The sequence below is a fragment of the Penicillium coprophilum genome (genome assembly GCF_028826855.1).
Source record: "Penicillium coprophilum strain IBT 35676 chromosome Unknown utg000004l_segment0_segment0, whole genome shotgun sequence".
In the NCBI taxonomy this organism is placed as follows: domain Eukaryota; kingdom Fungi; phylum Ascomycota; class Eurotiomycetes; order Eurotiales; family Aspergillaceae; genus Penicillium; species Penicillium coprophilum.
The window spans coordinates 264,273-280,751 of NW_026622723.1; the positions used below are offsets into that span (position 1 = coordinate 264,273).

The 16,479-nt window shown below is 49.2% G+C and overlaps 7 protein-coding genes across 7 annotated transcripts; 1 reads left to right on the top strand and 6 right to left on the bottom strand.

The window, feature by feature from the left end:
• Positions 1-144: 144 nt before the first annotated feature.
• On the bottom strand, positions 145-1,192 carry N7500_004496 (intradiol ring-cleavage dioxygenase; the record flags this gene model as incomplete). Its single annotated transcript, XM_056675642.1, has 2 exons — positions 145-415; positions 474-1,192. The coding sequence occupies 2 exons, from the start codon at positions 1,190-1,192 to the stop codon at positions 145-147; spliced, it is 990 nt and encodes a 329-aa protein (XP_056530642.1).
• Positions 1,193-1,682: 490 nt separating this feature from the next.
• N7500_004497 (uncharacterized protein) lies at positions 1,683-3,126 on the bottom strand (the record flags this gene model as incomplete). Its single annotated transcript, XM_056675643.1, has 5 exons — positions 1,683-1,993; positions 2,058-2,506; positions 2,569-2,692; positions 2,744-2,870; positions 2,929-3,126. 5 exons carry the CDS (start codon positions 3,124-3,126, stop codon positions 1,683-1,685), a joined length of 1,209 nt encoding a protein of 402 aa, XP_056530643.1.
• A 1,804-nt stretch (positions 3,127-4,930) lies between these two features.
• On the bottom strand, positions 4,931-5,128 carry N7500_004498 (uncharacterized protein; the record flags this gene model as incomplete). The annotated part of the gene is made up of 1 exon (XM_056675644.1): positions 4,931-5,128. The coding sequence occupies one exon, from the start codon at positions 5,126-5,128 to the stop codon at positions 4,931-4,933; it is 198 nt and encodes a 65-aa protein (XP_056530644.1).
• A 696-nt stretch (positions 5,129-5,824) lies between these two features.
• Positions 5,825-6,491, bottom strand: N7500_004499 (profilin; the record flags this gene model as incomplete). The annotated part of the gene is made up of 5 exons (XM_056675645.1): positions 5,825-5,959; positions 6,032-6,144; positions 6,280-6,335; positions 6,405-6,420; positions 6,479-6,491. 5 exons carry the CDS (start codon positions 6,489-6,491, stop codon positions 5,825-5,827), a joined length of 333 nt encoding a protein of 110 aa, XP_056530645.1.
• Positions 6,492-7,921: 1,430 nt separating this feature from the next.
• On the bottom strand, positions 7,922-9,952 carry N7500_004500 (Zn(II)2Cys6 transcription factor domain-containing protein; the record flags this gene model as incomplete). The annotated part of the gene is made up of 2 exons (XM_056675646.1): positions 7,922-9,276; positions 9,343-9,952. 2 exons carry the CDS (start codon positions 9,950-9,952, stop codon positions 7,922-7,924), a joined length of 1,965 nt encoding a protein of 654 aa, XP_056530646.1.
• A 1,173-nt stretch (positions 9,953-11,125) lies between these two features.
• N7500_004501 (U6 snRNA-associated Sm-like protein LSm7) lies at positions 11,126-11,683 on the top strand (the record flags this gene model as incomplete). Its single annotated transcript, XM_056675647.1, has 3 exons — positions 11,126-11,300; positions 11,421-11,492; positions 11,556-11,683. The coding sequence occupies 3 exons, from the start codon at positions 11,126-11,128 to the stop codon at positions 11,681-11,683; spliced, it is 375 nt and encodes a 124-aa protein (XP_056530647.1).
• A 477-nt stretch (positions 11,684-12,160) lies between these two features.
• On the bottom strand, positions 12,161-16,040 carry N7500_004502 (uncharacterized protein; the record flags this gene model as incomplete). The annotated part of the gene is made up of 3 exons (XM_056675648.1): positions 12,161-13,105; positions 13,160-15,810; positions 15,887-16,040. The coding sequence occupies 3 exons, from the start codon at positions 16,038-16,040 to the stop codon at positions 12,161-12,163; spliced, it is 3,750 nt and encodes a 1,249-aa protein (XP_056530648.1).
• Positions 16,041-16,479: the final 439 nt, after the last annotated feature.

A 16,479-nucleotide genomic window follows, 5' to 3' on the forward strand; every position in this document is an offset into this window, starting at 1 on the left:
TAACCTGCCTCGTCGAGATCTTGCATTCACATGCCATTCTATTTCTTTTCTTGCTATGCAACAAAGAGCGGGCGATATTGGAATGAATGATGATGATTTATAGCCGAGCACGCACGGATATACTCAAATGACATTCCTCAGCAATTAATCCAGGTCCGGCACAGGCAGCCCATTAACAATCTTAACTTTCCGACCTAACTTGTCCAGCGCAACCTTGGAATTGTACGCACGTAGCTGGCTTGTTTCTTCGTCGGACACAAGCACAAAGTCATACGTGAGGAGAGCATGGCCTTCTGGGACGTTATATTTCTTCGCGATCTCAGCGTCAGCCTTGCCGATGTCCACAGTCAAAGAATCTTTCACGCCAAAGACTGCATCGGAAGTTTCGTAAGGGTCATTGCGGAGATAGAGAGCACTAGTGATCAAGTTAGCATAATAAATTCGCCAAGTCGAAAACAGTAGTAGGAACATACGTAATCAAGTGATCATAACCCTCTTTCTCGAACATGAAATGCATATGCGAAGGGCGATACGGATGACGATGCAACTTCTTCAACAACTTCCCAACGGGCCCATCATGAGGAATAGGATAGGGCACAGGCGTAATCGCCTTAAACCAAAACACACCCTCATTATCCGAGCGCATGATGCACCGCCCATCAGGCCCCTCCCTACCTGCATACTGAACATCATAATGGCCCGTTGAATCCGTCTCCCAGATATCAATCTTGACATCCGACACCGGATTCCCCTTTAAATCCCGTAGTGTGCAAACAACAAGCAATGGCTCACCCTTGGGATCATGCGACATGGAATCACCGGCAGGCATTTCCTCGGCATCATGCGTGTGAAAGGGACCCAGCACCGTTCCTTCCGTCGATCCCTTTGGTTTGGGATGATCGATTGAGTCGACCAGGATAGATAGACCCAGGACATCAGAGAGTAGGATGTATTCCTGTCGGACGTCTGTGCAGATCTGGCCGACTTCCGTTAGGAAGCGGAGACCTGTCATCCATTCTTCGCTGCTGAGACGGGTTTCGCGGGCGAAGTCGTGGAGGTGGGTTACTAGTCTTTCGAGGATGTATTTCATGCGTTCGTCTTCGCAGAGACTGTTGATTGTGATTACATTGTCGGTAATGTTGTCGACGGTTTGGTCTTTCATCGGGGGGATCTTCACTTTGGAGGGGTCCATGATTGTAGAGAGGAATGCCTAGGTAGGTAAATAGTTATAGTGTCCAGGGCTATAGAATCCGGGGGGTGTAGGTATTTTATATGTGGATGGCGGGGTGTGATTTTGTGCAGTTCTCTCAGAAGCTTCGCAATAGAATCACCCCACAAGTCCCCGCCAGTCCCACTGGAGATATTTATGACGGTAGTTGGGATTGAAAGTGTAGACAAGTACCGACGGATATAGTCAGGGTGAGGATATATCCGGCCCCACAAATAGTTACGACTAAATGTGCTTTCTGTTGATAGCCCTTGGGATAATAGTCTCATCTCTACAACAAAGGTGATACTTGGTGTCTAGCCTCTCAATTATATACTCTAGTGATGCTATAAGCATTCTACTCATTCGACCGCCAATATGAAAAGAGCTTATTATACGTATGAAATTGACTGGGCCATCTCAGTATGTGGTGACATTCGTATACCTTCACCTTCATACGGATTGCAGAGACCTCTCATTTCAAACAAGCCTCAACAATACCCAGCATATCTCCGCTCTTTTTCCAAACCTTGACCACCTCCAGACCTGCATCATCCAAAAGACGAGCAAAGTCCTTTTCCGTACGTTCAACGCCCCCGATTGCCAGTAAACTAATATCATGCCATGCGTGACTCATGGTAGCCCCAACTTCGGGAACAATGATATCGTGGATCAGGATCCTGGAATCACGACTCATGGACGCTGCTGTATTCTGTAAGATCTGCTTGGATTCCGGAGTATCGGGCCAGTCGTGGAAAATACGTCGGAAGTAGTAGATCAAAGCCCCTAAGTCAACCCATTGTTAGCACGGTTGCACGCTTTGATACGCTTGAAGAGAACCGTTACATACCCTGAACTGGCTGCGTCTGTTTGAAAAAGTCATAGACCATCGTCTCGAAACCATCGGCGCGCAAGGTCTTGCCATGCTCAAGGATGACTGGCTCCAGATCCTGCAGAATCAAGCGCCCTTTCAATCCAGGCGCGTCCTTTTTGATTTGTCGGAGTGCATTGCCGTGGCTACCACCTATGTCCACGATAGCCACCTTGTCATCGGCGGAAGCGCCCAGTCTCTCTTCCCATGGAAAGACGTCCATTGCGATTTGCTCCGGGTCTGCTGCTTCGGCTTTGGCCACGCGAGAAACTTGTTGGGGGTTTTTGTATAGATACTCAAACATGGTCTCGCCAGGACAGTCAAAGGCAAGAGTAAATGGGTTGTTTCGTGTCGTGATAGTATTTTTCCATTCGTTTTGACGAAGGAATTCGCAAATTCCCAAGATAGGTCCAAAGATGAAGTCGGACCTAGATATTTCCAAAATAAGCACTCTTTTTCTGTATTTAAAATGTTCTTTTTCTTCTCTTACATTACGGGGAAGCAACCCAGTATATCTGAAGTCAGATAGGCCTTCGAATAGGGCGTGTGGGCGTACTCCTCTTCGCCGGTCTCGCGGAACGGACCTCTAGGAGTGACAGCCCGCATCAGTCGTACTTGGCTTCAATTAGCTATTGGTCACTTTGTCTAATCTGGGACAACCATACTCAATATATTTTTGTCCAGACCTGTCTGAGCAGATATCTCATCGGCGCTCATACTTGCTCCTCCTTTGGGAATCGTGTGGAACACACCAGCCTCCAGCAATGTTCTAAGGGCTGCCATTTGAACAATCTTTTGTCCCCCGGAAGTCAGTGAATAGAGCCTGCGAGTATTTGAGATGAATACTGACGTCCTCAAAGTGTGAGAGTGCCGATGGAATAGGACCACGCAGCGTTTGCGTCAGTTTTGATGCCATCCTTTGGAGATCTAGGCTGGCTTCGCCGTCAACATCATTGTGTTGCATATACTTCTGGGAAGCGGCAACTAGATTCTCGACATCTTTTTGAACCGCAAGTTTTTGCTCTTCGCTCTTTTCAACGATCGTCATTATGTATAAGGAATATTCAGGTAGTCGTGGTATGTCCTATTGCGAGCTAACAGTCCAGAGAATAGCAGCGAAGGTGGCGGCACATACCTGCTTTTCTATGAAGTAGCAAGAGGTAAAAACTTGGATACGGAGTATACGTATCACATTTTCCGAAGAATGATGATCATCGTGGCGGTCTGCTCTAGTGCATGCAGTGAGAAAGTTGGTGCATATACTCCGTACTAGGATAGATCTTTCTTGAAGATACCAGTGAATTTCAATTCTATTCTCTTCTATCCTTGTTAATCTCTCAGCTGTAGAATTTTCAAATCAATCAAAAAGAAAGATGGTCATACCATATTCTGACTTGAAGCAGCCTACTCCGTAAAATGGACCACTTATCTACGATGCAACTATGCATATCGCGGAAGAGAAAGATGCAAGAGATGTCAGACTGCATCTTCTGGGAACTGCTAAGGGGAATAGTGGCCTATGATAAATGCTCACGTATTCGGTAAGCTGCGCGTGTAAGCCAGCTGCGCAGCCCAAAACACACCCACAGGCCGGGCGAGAAGGTCCCCTAATCCACATGCACGACACTTTGCTTTTTCTGCCATTAGTGTGAATACCATGTCTCAAAGTATGGACCTTCTCGTCCGGGCTGTCGTGGAAGGGTAGTAAAAGTGGTCAATGACATGATATTGCAACTAGACTTCCGCAAAGTCCACAAATGGGCCCCCACCCCAGGCCCAAAGCCCGACCCGCAGTGGGCTATGGGCCTAACCATCAAAGCCCGGCCCAGCCCAAAGCCCCTTAATGGGGGCCCTAGAGGCCCCACTAAAGCCTATCTCGGCGCTGATAAATCGGCCTCTGTAATCACTGTATTAGGACCTTCTATACATCGTATAAAGTTCGAATATAGACGATATATTCATAGTGACTAGACTAGTATATTCTCTAACTCTAGATCATATCCGACTAGTGGAGGACAAAATATCGCGAAAAGTGTTAAATTGAGTATATAATCTAAGATATATATTGAGAATCTGTGCGGGAGTACTACCATCTTCTAGAACCTCTGTAATTTTTAGATTATCTGAATCAACGTAGTTTTTCGCATCCTTAAACGTAGTATAGAGATATATCTAGCAATTAATTATAAATAATCTAAATTTATAGAATATTACCCTGAGCGTAATAGTGAGAAACAGTACTAAACATGGGGTAATTAAAAAACCCCAAAAAGGGGGTTCAACTTTACTTGGCATCTTGATCTCTCGGCATGTCTGTATTGTTTGGGGCCCATTGGGCCCCCATTAAAGGCCAGTGGGCTTTCACCCCGGCCCTATAGCCTCCGGGCCCAGAACCCGGCCCATTTACGGGTTGGGTCGGGTTGGGCTTTGGGCTTTATGGGCCGGTGCGGAAGTCTAATTGCAACGACAGCTGTGTTTACGAACTTTTACTTGTAGCCTAACGCTTTGTATATGGTATTTAGCTATCATATAGAGATTACGCAAATTCAACCATTTGGGAACCCTCTTCTGAGAGCCGTCCAGCGAACGGTTCAAGGCGCATAGCAGAGCCAGCTGGTCATGTTGTTGCAGCCCATCTTGGCAAAGATTGATGTTAGCAGTCCTTAGCCCTTTGTTCGCGCTCTCAAATCGCCGGATCTCGCGCGCTTGGCAAAAGATGGCTCCCAAAGGCGTCGGTAAAGACTCAAGACTCAAGAGACATGCACCTTAGGCAGCAAGCTTAGGGTCTTCCCGCTCCTGTCGCTATATAACTTCGAGCGCGGACTGGAATGGCTATTCGAATAGATCGTGGCTTACACTGAACTCAGTCTGCCGAGGGTGTTCGATAGTGGTACAATGAGCGAGTGTGCCTTCTCGGTCACGTTGTCCCTTGCCGGCGTTATAGCTTGGTCGAAAGCGCGTAAGACATCGTTCTCAACAATTGTTGCAATGGACGACGCACTGAGCTCCTCCGACTGCACTGCGAGAACAGGATGGACAGGAGCCTCCATGTTTACTATCGTTACTTTGCGTGCCCCGAGAGCTTCTATTTATAGTTCATTTGGGAAGCTACGCCAATGACATTGAAGAGGTGCTGAGCTGCATGTACTCGTTACCTGACTTCGGTGACCAACGACAATTTGTCTCGGCAGAAGCATGGGGTACTTCCTACTGACATCGGCCTTCTATGGCTCGATTATCCTTCTTCAAGCCAGCGCCTGACGAGCTTCTGAGATGCCGTGCTCCCTACGGTACTTTGTCTGCCTAGAAGCAAACGCCTAGGACTAGCGACCCGTGGGTAGGATCATCGCACCCTGGGACGGGCTGAGGCTGCCTAGCGAGCGCATTCCTCGATGATACAGAGTCGCCCGATATCGCCCTGCCAAAAACATAGTAATGCTCTTTCTACCCTAATTATGGGTGTTGGTAATATTCCTTGGGTTGTGTTTATCACGTAATGATACCAAGCGATCTGATTATACCCGTGCGAAATATACCAGAGGCTCAAAGAACAAGGACTTGCCAGAAGGAATGATGTTAGATTGGAAATTGGTCAAACCATTTTCGAAATATAGGAATCTCAATCTGTTTTCTCATTTCAACAGCACTTCAATGGGGAGTTTGTTGAATCGTCATTCAGGCGAATTTATCAAAGTGAATGACTGAAGATCCAGTCAGAATTCCGGCCAAGGCCTCACTTGTCCGAACTAGTGGCCTTGCTGCGTCAAATAGTCCGCAAGGCAATCGACAGTCCTTAGGGCGTTTTTGGAGTCCATTCCCTTGCCGAAATGGCCGATAATAATGGCCTGCTTGGTTTTAGCAACAACGACACCCGAATCTCTCTAAGATCGAAAACTGGCTTAGCAATACCATTTACTTCCAACATTAGTGACATCTTGGAGGCGGGAACGTACAGAATGTGCCAATATAGGCTCGTTGTCCGCAATATGCACTGGGTAATAATTGTCCCCGTCAATGCGCAGTCCCCTTGCAAAGACCTCATCCTTTGCGGGACTGTCATCACTGGCTAGCAAGGCGCAGCAGTCCTTCATCGCCTCGGATTTAAGCTACTCCGTCCATACATATCAGCCATCGTCGAGCACGGCTATGTTCGGTGAGTTTGTTGTGAATACCTGAAAGTCTGGTGAGGCCGCCCACATACAATCCCCCGCCGCACTGATGATGGCAGCTTTGTCAAAACAGCCGGAGCCGACAAGGCTGTGTCTCTTATTAGTATTCTGCGGGCTCAGGCAAGCATCTAGCAGTTGTAGAAGAGTTTGTTCTTACCTCCCGTCGATATACACTATATGGATAAGTAATTATTAGTGTCCCTGGGACCCCTAGAGGAGCGGAGGACGCACCTTGCCAACCCATAGTAGACTATCGCTCGTTGTAGATCAAGCAGGGAGAGAAAAGGAACTGTGAAAATGATTACCGCAATTGTTCAATGCTGGGAGGAATAGGAGTGATATATGTGGTATCATTGAACTTTGGCCAGAAAGATCTACCTGACGATTACGTTATTTGTCTACTTTTCCGAGCCTTCCTGATCTGATATCACTTTTAGTGCATGTGAGAGCTTAAATGCTCGTACCCTTTCGCAACTTGAGATGCGGTGAGTCTGTTGCTGATGTATCAAGATGTTCAGCTTGCATGGCAAAGACCGAGGTTTCGCGCCATTGTCCATTGGAAAGACCCATCAAACTGCATCAAGGGATTCAACTATGCCCAAGTGAAAGGTTTTTGAGGTGAGGTTTATCAGAAACCACCTCAGGGCCCACTCTTCGTGTCCTAATTTAGTGTATAATCGTCTGCTCAGCCAGCCCAACCCAGATGGGAAGACGATTACCAGACCTAGCCGATGTTACATAAACGTCATCACTTTCTCACTGAGCTTCATTTAATCAGACGGCGTCTACGCGGCAACTGAAGGATTGATAGCCGTGTTCGTCACACATCACCATCCAGATCGTTTCATTGTCGTCAACACGATCCTCGACTCATTTCCTAGTGTCACACTAAAGTGACTATAGGGTTTGAAGAAACCGAGTCCCCGGCATCACTAGACGAGGCTATTGGCTAGAATAAAGACTACAGTATGATACATATGATAAACCCTCATTAGAAGGGAAAGTGGCTTCCTCTCAACTAGAGTGTAAGCACGATTTTGATGTGGTCCTCCAACAAACAAAGCCGGTGCTCCGCTTACCTCCTAGCTTCTGTCTGAAATCACAGAGCAATGAATGAAAACATGAACAAAAATTCCGAAAAGAAAGCCTGAATCAAGTACTCCGTATGAAGGTTCGATGGGCTATAATGGGAGCGCATTGCAGGTTAGACCCAAATGAGAATCCAGAACGAGGCGGAATTACACAAGAGATGGTAGACGGAAATGCGCGGAATTACAACACATACACACACACAGACCCACAGGCATCCACATACAAAAACAAGTGGGTTGTTCTTCACAGCTGCAAAGGCTCAAAGACCTGTGATGGTGAAAACCGGGAAGGAATCGGTATCAAAACAGTATAAAACAGGGCACTCAGATAATGAGCAAGTGAATCAGGGTACGCATTACTCAAGGGCGTGGGCAGTTTAGCTCATCAAAAGCAAGAGGTGAGCCCTGAAATGGAAAGGAAAGGAATTGGGTACCAGGCATCATCCGGTACATACGCTACAATGTAGAAAAAGTCATCCAGGGAATTGAGATTGAATTAAAGGAAAAAACGCTAATCAGAGGGATATCTAACAGTACTCCCACGCTCCTATGTAACCAGAAACTATACAATAGACTGAATGCTTTACGCATGTACCATACGTCGATCACGATCACGATCAGCCTCCCGTTCACGTTCACGCTCTCGGTCATGACCTGCGCCAGAAGCCGGAGTTGGGTTGGGAGCAGGAAGAATCACACCTGCACGCTCCCCAGCACGCTCTGCACCACGCTCTGCACCACGCTCCGCACCACGCTCCCTCTCCTGAACAGCCGCAGCGACACGCGTGTGATGATCCACGGTATCTAAAATAGCCTGTCTGAGTCGCTGGTTGGCATCGGGATCCTCGTCTTCAATGCGATCCAAGACACGACCAGCGGGGACAGGAGGGCGACCATTATTTTCCGTCTCACTCATTGCCCGTCGAGGGGAGTTATCATTTGAAGGAAGTTCCATCGGAACTGCCGATCCAGGAGCCAAGTTCGGGGCGGAGGGGGCCGACTCGCGTCGATTTTGATGTTGATAGTAGTAGGCGCGGTGCTCTGGCTCAAAGGGTGGTTCTCGGGGACGTTCACGCTCGGCGGAGATCGGGGGCAGTGGACCCATGCCGAACTGGGTTGGGGTGAGATTTGCGCTGGAGCGGTCATTTTCCAGGCGCTCGTGGGATGCCGTTGAGGTTGTGGTCCCTGCTCGCATTGCGGTGACTTCGTCTTCTTTCACGTCACGCCAGGAGCACTTGGCGTGTTTCTTCGTGCAACCAACGCAGGCTGTGAGGTTCTTGAGGCAGTCCATGTGGAGGCGGCGGCAGCGATCGCAAGGGGGGATTACGCGTTCACCACGCTGGAGCTCTTCCATGCGGGCTATCATTTCTAGCTTGAAGGGGCCTCCATCATCTTTTTCCTGGTGCATTGATTTTGGCGGCGGGAGAAGGGATGATGGGGTGCTTGGGATGGCAACTGGGGTTGCCGTCGTGGGGTTGTAGAGACTGTAATCTGCTGGGTCGGAGGCACGAGGCCGAGGGAGGGGTTGGGGGTTGACTGGGGCTGTTGCGTCGTCATAGCCACGGGCATGACGATCAGCCGTTGTGAAAAACCTCTTCATCAAGTCTGCACGAGTGGTTGGGGAAGCACCTTTGATCGATTGCCCGTTGATCATGGTGACATTATCGGTGTTGGTGTGTGAGAACATGAATTGGGATGATAGAGGGTTCTCCTCGGTGTGCTCGCCTTCAGGCCGATGAGAGTTGACAGCGACGAAACCAGACGGAGAAGGGTGAGATGATCCCTGGCCGTTTCCTGGGCCGCTGCTGTTGGTATCGCGCCAGATTTCGGTGACGTTTCGAGATTGCGCATGTAGAGAAGCATCGTTCTCTCGGCGAGTGACGATAGCATTGCGGCGATTCTTCAATCGATGGTTAAGCTGTCTCGCTCGAGCAGAGGCTAAACACATAAATATTGTCAGTGAAAACTTCCCACGTTGAGATATGAGTACAGTGATTCTCTTACCTTGATCGGCCATCTGAATAATGTGATGCAAGTTCTTCTCAAGAATCTCTAGCGCGCCCAGCTCCTTTTCTTCATCCTCGATGATAGGCTGGGGCGGGATCATCTTCTGTGGCATGCCGGAAGCAATCAAAACGAAGTCCTCTTCACTGATCTCCACGCGACATTGTTTGGTATAGAACTGGCAGACTCGCACACCGTTGCGCGACTTCTCCAGATTGAACTGCTCGGGCTTATTCTTCGCGAATTCGACCACATCGAGCCAAGTCACCGTAGGTCCGTCTTTGCCATGTGATTTCAACACTTGCGGCGGTCCATCGAATAGACGCTCGAAGCGCTTGATCAAAATCGGACCGAGCGGGCATGCGCCCAAATTTCCGGCGATGCTCTCGTGGCGGTGTAGAACGCCGTCGTACTCGCCAAGCAAATGAATAATCGCAGGCATAGTATCATCGACGGAGACGAGCGGTAGGTTGTCTGGGTATTGCCGGGCGAGATAGTTTATTTGCAGGTGGTTTGAGTGCGTCTTTTGCACTTTCGACATGCCGTGATCGGCGGTGGGAGACCGCCGCCGTTTATGAGACGACTCCGCCGTTTGAGCGTGGGATTCCATTGTGAGCAGGAATAGGATGAAACCCTATTTACACCCTGGAGGAGTTTGGGATATGAGGGTGGAAAGAGAGGAGGAAATTGGGAGGAATTCGGGACTAAGTCGCGGAGTCAGATAAGAGCGCGGAGTATGAAGCTTGCGCGGAGGTGAACCGGACTTGCGCGGAGAGAAACCGGCAGGCTCCTTGATTAAGACTCAAGCAACATCCATGAAGGTGCAGAAAAGAGGAAAGTGTAGGGCGCCTACAGAGTGGACGGAACAGCGCACGGGGAGTGGAGAGGAAAAACGTGACCTGTGTCCCCGTTAGGGGTCCCGGGGACTTGAAGAATCCGATTGTTTTTTTTTCTTGGTCGTTTTGTTTTCTTTTCCTCACTTTTATAATTAGCACATAATGTTACATTAGAAATTCCAATTGCGACTTGGACATATGAGACTCTTCCCGCAAAGCCGGTCACCTTGGAACCCTCAGCGGAGTCCCGCCGGAGGGTTCCGCTGGCCTACGATACGCTGATTAATGGGTGTACAGCAGTAACGCCTTGCCTACAGAGTCTCGCATATCTATTGCAGAAGCAGGCCTACGTAACAATACTCGCCGATCATTCTATATACAACATAGGCTCATATCTGTCGATCGACAAAATCAAGCCTTGAGGCTTGTGGATATCTTTTTTCGCTGATGCCTGGGCAAGCGGGCTGAAACATTTTGTTCCCGGGAGCTCGGAGGAAATCCTGATAACGATCTAGTCTAGGATGGGATTACTTGAAAAGAATAGCAAATATATACACATGTATATACTTGAATTCATGATAATGTGCAAAGTAATTGAGAAGGTCAAATGTTCCAACATTGAATGTTTAGATGAGAGATGAAGATACCCGTAATCTGTTTGTAAAATACCTCCGAGCGGGATCCCTCGTGACTATGAAATGCAATAATACAGCTGTAACTGGTAATCTCCATACCAAGGCGGAGATCCAGTTTCCATGCCTAAGGCCAACCACTAAAAATCCCTCATACACGCGCCCACCTTGCTTGTACCTTCCGCTATTCCCTACAAGATACTCCGTACAGAGATACAGAGATACAGAGATACCCCGAAGTCTGTCCGCGATCTATACAATATCTCCCTTCCCTCGAATATCTTTCTTCCGTTTTCTCAATCCCTCAATTACACTATGTCTGAACGAGGCTCATTCCGAGGCGGTCGCGGTCGTGGTGGCCGCGGCGGCCAGGGCCAGCAGAAAAGTGGCGGTGGCGGTGCACAGGAGAAGCCCAAAAAGGAAAACATCTTGGATCTCAACAAGTACATGGACAAGGAGGTCCAAGTGAAGTTCAATGGCGGTCGTGAGGGTATGTTGGATTGATATCTTCTCATCTATTCTCATATTTCTTTTAGTTCTCTTAATTCTTCTGCCTTTGATCTGGGAATTCTCATTACCATCTATGAACTATACATACTAACTATAACAGTCACCGGTATCCTCAAGGGTTACGACCAGCTGATGAACCTGGTTCTCGACGATGTCAAGGAGACCATGCGTGGTGAGTTTCAAGTTACTTGAATCCAATCCCCCTCTCTCTCTCCTTATATACTAATTTCCACAGATGAGGAGGGTAACACTACCACCCGCTCAATGGGTCTGATCGTCGCCCGTGGCACTTTGATCGTACTGATCTCCCCCGCTGATGGCAGCGAGGAAATCCCCAACCCTTTCTTGCAAGCAGAAGAGTAAAAAGGCTCTCTTTCTGACGTATTATCTTCTTTCCGGATTTCATTTCGGGTCTGGATGTCATTTCAGGAAATGGCCGTCCGAGGTCTGGTTGGAGCTTCAAAACACTACACACCTTAATGTCCCACTGGCTTTCGGCGTGCGCCGGAACATACGCTCATCAGTAGCTACGAAGGGAACGAACGCAATATGATGGTTTAGCTTTTTTTTTTCTTTCTGTCGACTTGGGATGTGTTAGGACTGCTGCTGTTGTGCAGTTCTGTCTTCTATCTTTTTCTTTGCATAGAAGGAGATGATGAATTTGGGGATCGGCTCATGATACATAGCGCCAAAACCAAAACTAGGATATAAACAGAAAAAAATAACAAAGTCAACACGAAAGGCATCCAAGCAAACTGCAAACTGCGTAGGTATCATAGTTTCGAAAAGCCAACATAACATATTCATGTACTATCCTGTACACTGCCCCCGATCATCGATCTACTGGCCCACTTCCCCAGATGTAGGCCCCACCGTATCTCCAAACTCAGCGGAGTCATCAGAGGCATCATCAACAGGGCCATCGGTTGGCAACGAAACCTGCCGCGGCCCTGCATCCTTCAATCTCCTGACACCCTCAGCCTCCTCAACCCAAGGCCCAACCTTCTCCATGCCATCGATATACTCCGCACCAATGCGCAGATTCAGACCTGCGCTAAGGGCACGCTCAATGCGGGTCTCGCGATTCTGCGACACAAGGGTGCGGAAAACGTGCACGAAGAAACCGCCAAGGATATCAACGCTCCATTCCTCAGGAACAATATCGAGGACTTCGCGGACATCAAACCAAGCCGCGAAACGCGCGAGGAGATCGCTTGTGCGCTCGATGCGGTCTGACAGGTCCTCGATGTGCAGGAACTCGTCGAGTAGGTGGCGGAAGAGTGTTGACTGTAGGGTATGGTCTGCTAGTTCTGGCAGACTACCTGTTGAAGAGGAAGAGGAGCTGCGCGGACCACCGAAGAGGCAGTAGCGGATTGCAGAGTCGTAGTCGCCTAGCCCGTGTGTGAGGAGACGAAGGGCCGGACCGTGGTGGCCCTGTAGGCCGTCAAGGATAATGCACTCCGAGACTAGCTCATTCTGGAATGGCTCGATGCGGGTGAGGACATTGGGGATTGAGTAGCTGATCCCTGTTGGGAGGGGTTGTGACGAGAATTGGGAGGTGGAGATTCCACCCAGTAGCTGAAGTAATCGGAGTCGGGACTGCCACCAGGGCTCTGTGGGGGTATTCTCCGTTATGAAATTGAGGTATGTCGGTTTGGGGGCACGCAGGGCTCGATAGGTCGAATAGGACTCGGCCAAAGAAGCTCGCGCTTCGGGAGATGACTCGAGCACGGAGAGTACTGTGTCCAAGTAGTATGAGATCAGGTCATCAGCATATTGCGTGAGCTGTATTGACAAGTTAGTTAGATGTTCATCAACCAAGACAACAGGATCTCTCACATTCTTTGCAAATACCAGGTGCTCTAGGTAGACTTGGACCGCGTTTGGGGCTCGCTCCTTGAGTAAAGCAACAACATCCGCCGGTTCCAGTCTAACGCGGCTGGCATTGTCTGCAAATACCTGGATGCCCAGATTGGGGTTTCGCTCAGCTAGCCAAGAGCCATATTCTTCAACCAACTGCACGTCCTTAATCTTGACCAAATACCTGCGCATCTGGGTTTCCACCCCATGCGCGGAAACCTCTCCGCCAGCGTCAGTCTCCCCATCGACGATGCGTCGCCAGGTTTTGAGAACATTTCGAGACATCTTCTGGCTTTGATACAAACGGCTTAGCACATAGAGCCGCTTGTATGTCTCCAGGAGCATCACTGCTCGATCGAAATTGCCTTTCCAATTGTCGACCAGCCTATTCAACTCTGGGCGAATTGGCGACGCTACTCGCTGATCTTGTGTCAGATAGGCATCCTGTTCCAGAGTCAGGTGCAATAGTGCGGCATCGGTGCTATCTAAAACATATGTCTCGTCGGTTATACTGCCATATCCCCGCTTCTGTTGCCAGGAGAGAAGGAACCGTTTTAGCATATTGAGAACAGGGCTACGAGAAGCATCCAATCCAGAGGATTTAACGCCTATCTTTCCAACCTGTTCGAGATATTTTTCCGCCATGCTTGCCAGCCCAGCGTGTAGCCATATACCCTGAGGCCCCTGCAAAACCTCACATCGCAACAGAGGAATAAAAAGTAATGCCAGACGTGGATCGAGGTTACCTGCCAGCAGCGCTTTTTCAGCGCCATCGATTGCTGCTGTATTTTGGTCGTCTGGCTGCATGGAAAGAAGATCTCCGTAAAGCATTAGACTGGCCTTTTGTTTCACATAGCTCAATCCAATGAATTCTGCCTCGGTCTTTGGCTCGGTATCCTGGATGGAGAGCAGCAAATCCACAATGGCATCTCTACGCAGCACCGTGTGCTCGTCCGCGTCCGTCTCTTGGGCGCTCTGCAATGTGGCCTCCAGTTGAACTATCAATGGATTCTGCAGCACGCGCCATATTTGGGATCCAGACCACACGACGAGGCTGCTTTGAACTTTGCCTAATCCATGTGCAAACTTTGCTTCTTCTGCGTCGCGTTGAGCCTCCCAGCCCTGGCTTGCTGAATCTTCGCTCTTCTTGGATCCATCCGAATCGGTCAATTCTTGCGGATCGAACAGCTCCTTCTCCTTTTGGGAGTGCTCGATGGATGCCTGAGTTCTCGAGTCGGTGATTGATACATGCGGGGGCAGCGTGGGGTTTTTGAGGCGGACCATTCGCAAGAGCTGTCCTATTTCATTGAGCTCAAGATTGCTAGGGCTGAGGGTATGTCGGAGGCCAACTTGAATGTATTGTGTCTCTCCAGGAGATGGAATCTCTAGCCAGCTCTTGGTCCGCTCAATCTCCCCTGGGTCATCGTCCCAACGTTGAATTTCGAGTCTCGTTCGACACTTTCCAGCGTCATCGTCTTCATCTTCGATTACAGCGAGAACAAACTCCTCTCTAGCATCGTCACTAGTCTGAAACATTTCATCATGCTCGTTTGTATCAATCACAACCGACTTGGGGAATCTGTGGAAGTTAATTGTACCCCGAACAACTTCACCATCCATGTCGACGAACATTCCGACGCCCGGTTCTGTTTCCTCTGTTCCGGTCACAAGTAAAAACTCGGAGGGTGTCGGGGATACCACGTGAGGCTGGAGGCGCTTCGAGCCTTGCTTTGATGGCGGAGGCAGAGGGGGCAAGGGCTTCAAACCATCGTTGGTGGCAGACATATTGTCTGGCCCTTGGTCACTGGGTGGCTTGGGAGAGCTTGTCCCCTCTCGTTCCTCCGAGCTTGATCGTCTTGGTTCTCCAGTAGATGTGAAAGGATCCGGTGTCCCTGATGGTGATCTATCTAGCTGAGCCGCTTGCGCATGTGGTGAGAGCATTCCCACAAAGGTATTCAAACTAGTGCTTCTGCCATGCCCTGAAGCATCACTCGGTGGAGAGGTGGGGTAGGAGGAAGAAGGTGAACGTTTGAGCGGAGTGCGCGGCGCTGGGTTCATATCTTCAACATGTCCCGACTCAAAGACCTCATTCGAAGAGGATATTGGGAAAAGCGGGATCTTTTGTTGGTGTGCCACTTCAAGTAATGAGTATGAATGCGCATCCGCAGCGCACGCGATTGTCCCTCGTCGCGCCGCAGTTAAGCAACCGGGGAACTCGATCTTCTTGATCCGTCGAGCCTCGTCCCCAATCTGGACCAACATGATTCTGTTCTGCACAGCAATCATGATCGTCGGATCCTCGCCTTCCTCCGCATCCCAGTTAAGATCCAAACCACCGATCCAGCGGCAGTGATTGACCTTTGTCGCCCCAAAAGCCGGGCTGAGCTCCGGCAGCATGTAGAACGTAACAGTGCCATTGCAAAGGACACATGCCTTGTTTATCGAGGATAACACAACTATTTGTCGAATGCCTTCTTGTTCACTTCCTGATGGAGGGCTGTGGGTGAATAGGATCGGTAGTCGTGATGCCAATATAAAGGTAGGCTCGGCGGCTTCGTCTGGGGAAGCGGGCGGGAGGCATACGAAGTGCAAGATCTCGGCTGCAGAGGTGCCGATATATAAGTTCTCATCTGTTTATCATCAATGTTAGTCAATCTGGGAGCCATCGAGCAGGCAGCCCCTACGACCAAGACAGATCAAGCTTACTCCAGTATTCAACACAGGTAATGTATACGTCGGAGCTATCCTCGGTCGCTAGTGGCACATCCTTAAAGAGGGAATGTAACACATAAGGAACAGTCCCTGGCGGACTGATCTTGCGCCTCTTGCGGGGACCAATTCCATCGTCTGAAGCCATCATGAGGCTGTTCCAGGCATCTCCCCGCAAGCTTGGTGAGTGACGATGTGAGGGCGGTCAGTAGCTTGGCTCAGGGGGCCGCGGTTGATGGCGGAAGACAACGACGGCATTAGTGGTATTTGACTGGCAGAATCTGGTATGGTCTACAAACACCTTATCAAAGTGCAATTCTGACTTTTATACGTTATTTTGAAGACTGAACTACTGAGGTTTGAACTATTCTGAGCCTTGATATCTTTCTCTTTTTTGGAGTTACCATCTACAACACGGAGCTTTAAACGTAACATTACACCAAGATAGAAAAGGCGGCCAGTAAAGCGGTCGCGCCAATCTAAAAGGGGCCGTTATCTCCTGCCATGTACCATACATTGTACTAATGTAAATGGGTGCCTGGGGCCAAGTACTATCATCTTGAAACAATACACTCATTCCACACTCTGCC